Source organism: Brassica rapa, chromosome A01 (genome assembly GCF_000309985.2).
Source record: "Brassica rapa cultivar Chiifu-401-42 chromosome A01, CAAS_Brap_v3.01, whole genome shotgun sequence".
NCBI lineage: Eukaryota > Viridiplantae > Streptophyta > Magnoliopsida > Brassicales > Brassicaceae > Brassica > Brassica rapa.
The window spans coordinates 2,093,755-2,105,052 of NC_024795.2; the positions used below are offsets into that span (position 1 = coordinate 2,093,755).

The 11,298-nt window shown below is 30.8% G+C and overlaps 2 protein-coding genes across 4 annotated transcripts; both read left to right on the top strand.

The window, feature by feature from the left end:
- The first annotated feature begins 3,593 nt into the window (after window positions 1-3,593).
- Window positions 3,594-6,913, top strand: LOC103843977 (putative Peroxidase 48). 2 transcript variants are annotated; one of them, XM_033280931.1, is made up of 4 exons: window positions 3,594-5,616; window positions 5,735-5,923; window positions 6,007-6,172; window positions 6,274-6,913. In XM_033280931.1, exons 1-4 carry the CDS (start codon window positions 5,266-5,268, stop codon window positions 6,756-6,758), a joined length of 1,191 nt encoding a protein of 396 aa, XP_033136822.1. In that variant the 5' UTR covers window positions 3,594-5,265; the 3' UTR covers window positions 6,759-6,913. The 2 variants fall into 2 exon arrangements, with proteins under 2 accessions (XP_033136822.1, XP_009119029.1); XM_009120781.3 differs by having other exon boundaries at window positions 3,615-5,616; window positions 6,259-6,913.
- Window positions 6,914-8,029: 1,116 nt separating this feature from the next.
- Window positions 8,030-10,734, top strand: LOC103844069. 2 transcript variants are annotated; one of them, XM_009120876.3, is made up of 4 exons: window positions 8,030-9,535; window positions 9,781-9,879; window positions 9,986-10,049; window positions 10,153-10,734. In XM_009120876.3, the coding sequence occupies exons 1-4, from the start codon at window positions 9,191-9,193 to the stop codon at window positions 10,176-10,178; spliced, it is 534 nt and encodes a 177-aa protein (XP_009119124.1). In that variant the 5' UTR covers window positions 8,030-9,190; the 3' UTR covers window positions 10,179-10,734. The 2 variants fall into 2 exon arrangements, with proteins under 2 accessions (XP_009119124.1, XP_033136839.1); XM_033280948.1 differs by having other exon boundaries at window positions 9,986-10,734.
- Window positions 10,735-11,298: the final 564 nt, after the last annotated feature.

An 11,298-nucleotide genomic window follows, 5' to 3' on the forward strand; every position in this document is an offset into this window, starting at 1 on the left:
GATTGATGTTGATGGAATAATGAGTTTTGTATGGACTTTCTTGACTCCCTCTGTTTCAAAATACATGAAGTTTTAGGTTGGGACACAAATATTAAAACACTTGTTTTTTATCTAAAAGGTATCACTAAAATATAAATTAAAAATTATTCAACCAATCACAAAACATACTACAAAATATAATTGGTTACACAGTTTTTGATAAAGTTAAAAGATACCTTGAAATATGAAAACATCATCTATTTTGAAACATCAAAAACTCTCTAAAACATTATCTATTTTGAAACGGAGGGAGTACATTTTAATTTTTTTTTGTTTAATGTGGTATTTTCATTTTTATATAACTTACTACCATTTTAAGATATATGTACCTTTAAGATAGATGTTTAAATCTTAATGTACTTTTTTCATTTTTTTAAAATGTTTATTTCCATTTCTTATATTTTTTATTTACGTAATATCTATATTTTATATTTTAAAATAGATATTTAAATCTTAATGTACTTTTTCCTTTTTTTTTAAATTGTGTATTTACTTATATTATATATTTTACATTTTAAGATAGATGTTTAATGCTTAATGAACTTTTTCCATTTTTTAAAAAAATTGTGTACTTATTATTATATATATAATTCATATATTATAGATTTACATATTTACTTATTATATATTTTCCTGTATATGTATTTTCATTTCTTGTACTTTTTATTTACTTAATATCTCTATTTTACTTTTTAAGATAGATGTTTAAATCTTAATGTACGTTTTCCATTTTTTTTAAATTGTATATTTCTATTTGTTATACTTTCTATTTACGTAATATCTATATTTTAAATTTTAAGATATATTTTTAAATCTTAATGTAATGTTCCATTTTTTAAATTGGGTATTTACTTATATTATATATTTAATTTTTATTTATATTGTGTATTTCTATTTCTTATACTTTCTATTTACTAATAATTTTATATTTTAAGATAGATTTACATTTTAAGATAGATGTTTAAATACTAATGTACTTTTTCTATTTTTTCAAATTGTGTATTTCTTTTTCTTATACTTTCTATTTGCGTAATATCTATATTTTATATTTTAAGATAGATGTTTAAATCTTAATATAATTTTTTCCATTGTTTTTAAGTTGTGTATTTCTTTTTCTTATAATTTCTATTTATTTCATATCTATATTTTACATTTTAAGATAGATGTTTAATATTTAATGTACTCTTTCCATTTTTTTAAAATTGTGCATTTACTTATTATTGTATATATAATTCGTATATTTATATATTTATAATATTTACTTATTATTTATTTTTCTATATATTGTGTATTTCTCTTTCTTATACTTTATATTTTATTAATATCTATTTTTTATATTTTAAGATAGATGTTTAAATATTAATGTATTATTTCATTTTTAATGTAAAACGGCAATGTTTTAAAGAAGAACTTGGCCAGATAGTCAAATACTTATATTTATGTTTTTTTTTCTTTTTTTTATAAAATGGTAATGTTACATTATGGAGATAAACTGTTTTTTTTTAGTGAAAAATAATAATTTTACATATGTTTAATGTAGTTTTTCCATTTTTTTCGTGTTGTATGTTTACATATTATTGTTATTTTTAAATGTAAAATGGTAATCTTACATATGTTTAATGTAGTATTTCCTTTTTTTATGTTGTATGTTTACATATTATTTATTATTTTCAAAATTATATATAATGTTTTTTTTACAAAATAGTAATGTTACATTATGGAGATAAGATGTCTTTTTTTTAGTGAAAAATGGTAGTCTTACATATGTTTAATGTAGTTTTTCTATTTTTTTATGTTGAAAGTTTACATATTATTTATTTAAAATAAAAATGTAAAATGGTAATCGTACATATGTTTAATGTAGTATTTCCATTTTTTATGTTGTATGTTTACATATATTTATTATTTTCCAAATTATATATAATGTTTTTTTTTATGAAATGGTAATGTTATATTATGGAGATAAGCCGTATCTTACATATGTTTAATGTAATATTTTCATTTTTTGTATTGTATGTTTACATATTATTTATTATTTTCAAAATTATATATAATGTCGTTTTTACAAAATAGTAATGTTACATTATGGAGATAAGATGTCTTTTTTTTAGTGAAAAATGGTAGTCTTACATATGTTTAATGTAGTTTTTCCATTTTTTTTATGCTGTATGTTTACATATTATTTATAATTTTCGAAAATTAGTAATATTAAAATGTAAAACTATATTTTATGCCACGTGTCATCTTTCGGGAGAAGTTTTTTTTGCTGATGTGGACGCTCTATGGAGCTTCAAAAGGTCCCTTTCTTTTTTTATGTTGTATGTTTACATATTATTTATTATTTTCAAAATTATATATAATGTTTTTTTTACAAAATAGTAATGTTACATTATGGAGATAAGATGTCTTTTTTTTAGTGAAAAATGGTAGTCTTACATATGTTTAATGTAGTTTTTCTATTTTTTTATGTTGAAAGTTTACATATTATTTATTTAAAATAAAAATGTAAATGGTAATCGTACATATGTTTAATGTAGTATTTCCATTTTTATGTTGTATGTTTACATATATTTATTATTTTCCAAATTATATATAATGTTTTTTTTTATGAAATGGTAATGTTATATTATGGAGATAAGCCGTATCTTACATATGTTTAATGTAATATTTTCATTTTTTGTATTGTATGTTTACATATTATTTATTATTTTCAAAATTATATATAATGTCGTTTTTACAAAATAGTAATGTTACATTATGGAGATAAGATGTCTTTTTTTTAGTGAAAAATGGTAGTCTTACATATGTTTAATGTAGTTTTTCCATTTTTTTATGATGTATGTTTACATATTATTTATAATTTTCGAAAATTAGTAATATTAAAATGTAAAACTATATTTTATGCCACGTGTCATCTTTCGGGAGAAGTTTTTTTTGCTGATGTGGACGCTCTATGGAGCTTCAAAAGGTCCCTTTTATTAGTAAGGATTTCAAAATTATATATAATGTTTTTTTTACAAAATAGTAATGTTACATTATGGAGATAAGATGTCTTTTTTTTAGTGAAAAATGGTAGTCTTACATATGTTTAATGTAGTTTTTCTATTTTTTTATGTTGAAAGTTTACATATTATTTATTTAAAATAAAAATATAAAATGGTAATCGTACATATGTTTAATGTAGTATTTCCATTTTTTATGTTGTATGTTTACATATATTTATTATTTTCCAAATTATATATAATGTTTTTTTTATGAAATGGTAATGTTATATTATGGAGATAAGCCGTATCTTACATATGTTTAATGTAATATTTTCATTTTTTGTATTGTATGTTTACATATTATTTATTATTTTCAAAATTATATATAATGTCGTTTTTACAAAATAGTAATGTTACATTATGGAGATAAGATGTCTTTTTTTTAGTGAAAAATGGTAGTCTTACATATGTTTAATGTAGTTTTTCCATTTTTTTATGCTGTATGTTTACATATTATTTATAATTTTCTAAAATTAGTAATATTACAATGTAAAACTATATTTTATGCCACGTGTCATCTTTCGGGAGAAGTTTTTTTTGCTGATGTGGACGCTCTATGGAGCTTCAAAAGGTCCCTTTTATTAGTAAGGATTATCAGCAATCAATCTTATTCAGGCAATCAATATCTGATACTTGATTTTAAAATATGCTTAATTTGATGACAAAAAAACTTATATATACTTAATTCATATTCTTTAGAAAGATTACAACTGTTTTATTTTTGCCAACTATTAGAACTATTTCTTACAGCTTTGAAAAATACTTACGAATTCTTAATTAATTTATATCAGCAAACTTCTGTCAGCTTCGTATCAGTTACTTATATATTTTGTAACTTATTAACAGGATCACAGACATATATATATTTCAAATATATATTGTGGTAGAATTAGATATGTTAAAAAAAGTTAACAAAAATTAAGTTCTCAAAAACAAAACACTTTGAAGTTTATGGTTGTAAGAAAACATTTTTTTTTTTTGGCAACGATTTTTTTGTAAGAAAACATTTTTTTTATATATTTTGTAAGAAAACATTATAAAACGATTTAACTATTTAAAAGAGAAGTTAACTATATTATAATAGGTTGTCTACTCCATTCAGAACACATATATATATCTCAACCCAAAAAGTAAAGTTATGTATAATTTGCACAATTGTCTTTATCATAAAAAGTTGTAAGAATGACATTGCTAGCTATTAAAGTAGAATTTGACTTTGGATGTTCGTCACTTCTATCATAAACAATCTTCTCAGGTGACTTAGGCTCGTGGTATACTTTTATAATTTTGTCAACAGGTTCATGGTATATGATATTTGTTTTATAGTTGACATTTTTCTTTTGATGTTAACAGATACATAAAATGGTTATTTTCTTTTGAATTCAAATATTTTAAAATTTATATGTATTATTACATATATAGTAGAAGAAGTCATAGTCTTCTTTTCTCATGTCCTACAGTTTGATTATTTAAAATGTAAATAGCAGTTAAAATTATATAAAATTGGTTGATCATATCATATATTCCTGTCAGTTCTATAATTTGTTATTGTCTCATAATTTTACACAAAAGCCACAAACAACGACTGTTTCTCCTTCTGTACTCTCTCCTATATGGGTTTTTTCTCCTTTCAAAGCTAATAGTTTATTGAAATGACACCAAATTAAAAACCTTTCAGATTCTTAAAAAGTTTTTAGATAATAATATATTTTATTTAATCCTTATGATCCTACTTTCTTCTTAGTGTACATATTTTTTAAACTGATGCGTTGCATGATTTATGAATGAATGTAGGATACCAAAAAAAAATACTCATTCAATCAAATATAGAGTCCACGGACGTACCAATTCGATTCATGGACTCGTGAGTGCATCCTACACTCCTAGTGGATCTTACTGACTTATAAAGCCCACATCTCATTCCTGGCCCATATATTATTTTTTTCCGGTTGCAACTTGTCATTAACATTCAGTGTACCGTACACCCAAAACACAGGATCGCAACCGCCTCGCGAACAAAGCCTCTCCCGGAAGCTTTAACTGAATCATCAGTAACAAACTACTTTACGAGCAAGGGCATATCCGTCATATCGTATCAACTTCCCGCTTCTTCCCCTCTTCCTCTTCTTCCACACTCACTTCCCGAGACGAAGATACAGAGAGAGAGAGAGAGAGATCGAAGATGATGAGGTTTATCATCACTTGCTTAGTCATCGCTCTCAGCGTCTACGTCGCGTACCACGGCCTCGAATACGACCACGGCTTCATCCGTCTAACGACACGCTCTCCGGGAAACCGCACCGGCGTCAAGGCTCCCGAGAAATCTCCCTTCGACGATAACGACGATCTCATGACCTGGTACATGGAAGACGATTCCGATCATCAATCTTACTCGCTCCACTACGACTTCTACCAAGACTCTTGCCCCACCGCCGAGCGAATCATCACCATAGGCATCAGAGAGGTCTACGCCGCTAAACCTAGCGTAGCTCCGTCGCTAATCCGCCTCCTCTTCCACGATTGCTTCATCGAGGTCAGATCTTTTGATTAAAACTCTTCGATTTAGTAATTACGATAGATCTATGCGTAGAATCGATTGATTTTGGAGTTTGTTGAAGTTGGAACTAAGGGAATCGTATTCGTTATATTAGGGATGCGATGCTTCGGTGCTACTAGACGCAGATGAATCTCTTACTTCCGAGAAAGAAGCGTCTCCGAATCAGTCTTTGAAAGGCTTCGATGTGATTGAATGGATCAAGTCTGAGCTGGAGAAGGTCTGCCCTGGAGTTGTTTCATGCGCAGACGTACTAGTTTTAGCTGCTAGAGAAGCCGTTCTTATGGTAAACTCTCTCTTTTGGTTTGATACATGTGTTCATATAAATCTCTGTAAATCTTGAATCTGTGTCTTTGGAAAACTCTTAAGGCTGGTGGACCGTTTTATCCGCTGGAGACTGGAAGGAGAGACAGTGTAGTTGCCTTTAAGGAGATCGCAGAACGTGAGCTTCCTTCACCACAAGCTAGTATCTCGGTGATTCTTGCTAGGTTTGGTACTAGAGGATTCAACGAGAGAGAAACCGTCAGCTTATTTGGTATCTCTCTCTCTCTCTCTCTCTCTCTAGCTCTACATTGATAGTATTGTGTAGTCCTCTTTGTGAGATGATCGTTTCTGATGCAGGAGCACATAGCATAGGCATTACGCACTGCACATTCTTTGAGGACAGGCTATACAACTTCTCAGGAACCGGGAAGCCTGACCCTGAACTCGATACAGGGTTCCAGCAAGAACTGAAAACCAACTGTCCCTACTCTGCCTTGGCGCCATCCCCTAGCACCGGCGTAGGACCGTCCATCCCTGCATCAGATTACGGTGGCGTGAGCTCGGCAGGGGGGAGCGATGGAGTGGTAGACTTGAGCTACAACAACGAAGGAGGCGAGATGAATTTCGGAACACGCTACTACAGGAGACTGATGCAGAAGAAAGGGTTGATGTACGCTGATCAGCAACTGACGGGAAGAGAAGAGACTGAGATGTGGGTGAGAGCATACGCTTCTGATACGCAGCTGTTCCGACGTGACTTTGCCATGTCCATGATGAAGCTATCGAATTATCATGTCTTGACTGGTCCTCTAGGTCAAGTCAGAACCACCTGCTCCAAAGTCCTGCCAAAGATCTGAACGATTGATTCTCTCTCTCTCTCACTTTATTTCCATCTTTTACAGTTTTATATCTTCTGGAATCAACTATGAGCTTGTGACATTCATTGTGTATATTGCAACAGCAACATTTACAGTGGTTTGACAATACAATATGATTGTGTATTGTTGTTCAATAGGAAATTTGTGTAACGCAGCTAAACTCATTAGTCCCCAAGTAAATAAGCCTTTTAGTTTGGCCCATATATATTAAGCTCACCAATTTCTAGCTAGGCTCACTAGGTTTGCTTTGCCCTATAATGGGTAACATAATGGAGTGGAGTGAAACGTAATTGAAGAGTTGATCATCATGGAGTGAAACCAAAAACCTTCAGAGAATCTAAATATGTCATGGTGTCATGGACCTCATGGTGGACTCCCAGAATGAAGAAGATGTCTCATTCTTGCATGGACCATTGCAACTTTAATGTAAGTCATCCACTGGTAAAGAACTTGTCCACCAGTTTGTGCTTGGAGGTAACTAATGGGTCAGCGTCGGGTGGTTAGAGTTTGTGTATTTAATGCTTAACCATTAAAAGTGACCTGATCTATAAGATTATCATGATTAAATTAAAATTTGAAAAGACATCTAACTTACCAGAATTCGTCATGTAGTTCTTCTTATGGATTTTGTGAAAATAGTACTTCAATGCCTAAAACTTATAGACTATTGGATTGTATTGTATTCTAAAAATACATTATAAAGGAACATTTCTATATACAATGCAGAATCATGAAAAATGCCTTTATTCAATTAAATGTCTAATTACGTGTTTTCTAAATTGGAGTTTGATTTCACTAAATCGTGTCTCTCCAAGTCATAAGATTGATTATGATCGGATCTTATCGATCCAACCAATGAGCAAAAAAAAAAGAAGTCCACACCTGAACTCTAACATTTCTGATTCCTATACAACTTAAATTTCTTGTTATCAAGCTAAAACTATACACACACACACACAAAAGAGATTAAACTCTACAACTCTTGGAAACACACACAAAACACACAAATGTGAAAGGAAGTGAAAAAAAGCGAAGAGAACACATGGAAGGACGGGAACATCGAAGTCGGGAGCATAGGAATTATCAGCAAAGGGATCAGAAGGTGACACATTTAAGAGCCTAACTTTGCAGAAGTGTGTAGTTGGTCGAAGTGCGTGTTCTTGCACGTGCGCACATGTGTGAATTTGTTGAACCTTGCGTATTTCTTTTTTTCGTGCACACGTGCCCACATGCATGCCTGATTTTGCTAGCTATTATAGAGTTTCCTTAAGTTATATCAATCAAATCTATTTTTTTGTTCTTATTTTCTTATTTGAACTTACATGGCATGTGTGCAAAGCACGGATATCACTTGCAAGAAAAATATCTGAGAATTTAATCTTTATAATAAAATTTTATATTCAAATCTACTCAAAGCTTAATTATAGTATAATGACACCAGGACCCCCTTATTATAAGATTAAACTCTCAGAAAAGTGCCATAATTAGGAGGTTTAGGTAATAATTAAATTAGCTAGTACGAAAAGGAATAGAAAATGAAAAACAAAGACAAAATGTGAGGGCATGTGATATCATAAAAGCGTAGTCAATAGACCGCGGATCTTCTTTGTCACCACTTGTCTGTCGAAGTCGCTTTGACCCATGCACCATCTAATTACTTCCACTAATACTACAAATTAACATAAATAAATCCAATTATAAACATATAATGTATGATTAATGGGCATTTATCTCTGCTAGTCCAGTTTTGGGAGAATATGTCACGTGCAAACTTTCTATTAGTATATTTTTAATAAATCAAGTATTGAATTTTCACTCTAGCTAATCAGATATACGTCGGTCGTTTATTTTTTGATGTCGCTGAAATTTATAAATAAGCAGGTTGGGTTTTGAATTTTGATCAAATGAAAAATGTATGGCCACGAACGTTGCATGTCATTCCCATGTTACATACTGCCAATGTAAGAAAAGAGTAACAAATTAAGTATGACAGAATTTATTTATACAAATTTGAATCGAGTTCACATGATGCGAATTTGCAAAGGTTGAGTGTGCCTAAATATCGCCGACTTATCCATTAGATTTTATTAATGTTATTTCGTTCATATATGTTGCTGTAATAACGACAAAACAAGAGCCAAAAATTATTAGACCAACCTAAGGTTTGAAAATTAATAGGCGGAAGAAGTAGGAGAGGCTGATAATAAGTTAAAATAAGATATAACTTCGTATAAGACCAATAAACTGAATAAAATTAAGTAGAGATAGAAAGATAAATACATATAATGTACATGCATGTGTATAAATTGAGTAGATTCTTCACGCATTGTTTTTCTCTCTAAACCTTTCTCAACAACACTATCTCTTTCTTGTCACAGCAGTTCAATCTCAAGAACGAAAAGAAGAAGAAAATGTCGGGTTCGTCGGAATGGAGTAGTGGATGCGAATCAGGATGGACTCTGTACTTAGACCATTCTGTTTCTTCTTCTCCAAGCTCTTCTTGGTTACGAGACTCCAATGGGTTTGATAACAGAAGAAGAAGCAAAGACTCATGGAGCCAAAATTATGTGCATCAAGAAGAAGAGGAAGATTTATCAATGATTTCAGATGCATCTTCTGGCCCAAGGAATATTTGTGAGGAAGGTTCTGTCAAAATCTTAAACAATGTTAGTCCTAAGATACAGAGCAAGAGAGAAAACAAAAGAAGAGATTATGAGAAAATGAACTCTCTGCTTGATGACACTGCTAGTTCTCATGTAAGTCTTTTTTTCAAAGAAAAATCTGTAAACCCATGTGAAATAATAGTCCATTAGTTATATATCACTCTTTCCTCCAAGGACAAAGATCAATCTACTTTCTTTTTTTTTGTAGTATGTATATATTAAATCCGTAGCCACATTTACATCACATATATTTCCAGGATTAGTTGGCCTTAGCAATGATATAAACAAAGTATTTATATGTATGATCTTGATAGCTTCTGTTTTGTATATTCTTGTAGATGTTGGAGAAAAGTAGTGTGGGTGGTAATAAGATAGAGCAAACCTTTCCAGAAAGTACATTGGATTATTCACAAGGCTTCTCAGCAACTCACTTTCAGGTTTCTCTCTCTCTCTTCACTCAGTGAGATTCTGTTTAAGCACACGTGACTTGTCTCAAGAGACTCAAGAGACTCACTACATGTGTTCGTTTGCTTAAACAAATAGGACAAAACAGCATTCCAAGATCACTATGGTTATTTGCATACGGAAATTCTAAATAACCAGTTAGGTAATATATATACTTGTTTACTCTTTACTCTTTACTCTTATGAAGCGTATATATTCCAATCTGACTAAAACGTTATCCTTGTTTACTCTTTACTCTCGTGAAGCTTTTATGGATTCAAGTAATGATTAAACTGAATCTTATAGTCCTTACGAAAGAAGTGCTATAAAAGAAAACCACAAGTGAAGGTATCGGAACGTCTAAAGATAGGCCCTCAAATCTCCAATGGATCTGAATCTTTTATCTTGTGATTTGTAATATCGTCACAAACGAGTTTTTCTCTCTTCCAATTGCAATTTTCTGTCAGTGTAATGTAGCAGTATTTTCCCTCCTTTTACTGCGGATCATTTTCAGCTCAAACAAACAGTTACTAACAATATAATATATATAGATAGCTTAACTTAGTAGCTTATAGACTGAATATTATGCAGCAGAATATTGATAACACGAGGTTCACGTTGAGTGTACAGTAACATGCGCGTATACTCATTGATCAAACCTAATTTGAATCGGTAAATTCTCAACTTAAAGGAATAAGAGTCTCCTTTTCAAAAGCATTTTTACTGAAAAAATTAAATCAGATGTGTCTTTAATTACAAAAACATACTTTACCACACCACAAAGCTAACCATAACTAGAACTATTAGAAATATGTGATGCAATATAGGGAAAATACTTTGGTGGCACAGAAAAAAAGCAATAAAAGAACGAAAAAAAGTCAAGAAATGTAATAGATTTAGTGCCAAGAAAGAAAGACGTGGGAACAAAAGTCCGGGAAGTCGAGGTATACGTGGGACACATGGCGCAGGCTAATCTACTTTCGTCCCATAGTGACCTAGCTGGATAATCACTTATGTTTGCTCTTGAGTCATAGTTTTTTTTTTTTTTTTTTTTTTTTTTTTTTTTTTTGCTAACCGAGTATCCTGGCCCCACCGAGGTGGTCCAGACTAGAGACCGAAGTGAGCAAGGACGCTGCCAGGGCGTCACCATGTGGCTCACCGTGTAACGGTCTTCGGTCTCGGATGCTGCAGCCCATATGTAAATTCCGCAGTGGCCAAGGCTCGAACCCAGGGGCGGGCACTCCAGCTGGAGTTCCTATACCACTAGACCAAAGCAACTTGGTTTCTTGAGTCATAGTTATATTACGTTTTATCTAAATCTGAAGAACCATTATAAAACATAAATAAATAGCTTAAGGAAAAAATAAATTTAAATCTCTTCAAGAAACGCCGCCGAATCTTGTTATCTGGTC

Bases quoted from the DNA above. Each gene is read 5' to 3' on its own strand.
- LOC103843977 (XM_009120781.3), top strand. From the start codon at position 5,266: ATGATGAGGTTTATCATCACTTGCTTAGTCATCGCTCTCAGCGTCTAC. The intron at 5,924-6,006 runs GTAAACTCTCTC...AAAACTCTTAAG, and splicing joins CTAGAGAAGCCGTTCTTATG to GCTGGTGGACCGTTTTATCC. The intron at 6,173-6,258 runs GTATCTCTCTCT...TTTCTGATGCAG, and splicing joins AGAAACCGTCAGCTTATTTG to GAGCACATAGCATAGGCATT.
- LOC103844069 (XM_033280948.1), top strand. From the start codon at position 9,191: ATGTCGGGTTCGTCGGAATGGAGTAGTGGATGCGAATCAGGATGGACT. The intron at 9,536-9,780 runs GTAAGTCTTTTT...ATATTCTTGTAG, and splicing joins ATGACACTGCTAGTTCTCAT to ATGTTGGAGAAAAGTAGTGT. The intron at 9,880-9,985 runs GTTTCTCTCTCT...TTAAACAAATAG, and splicing joins TCTCAGCAACTCACTTTCAG to GACAAAACAGCATTCCAAGA.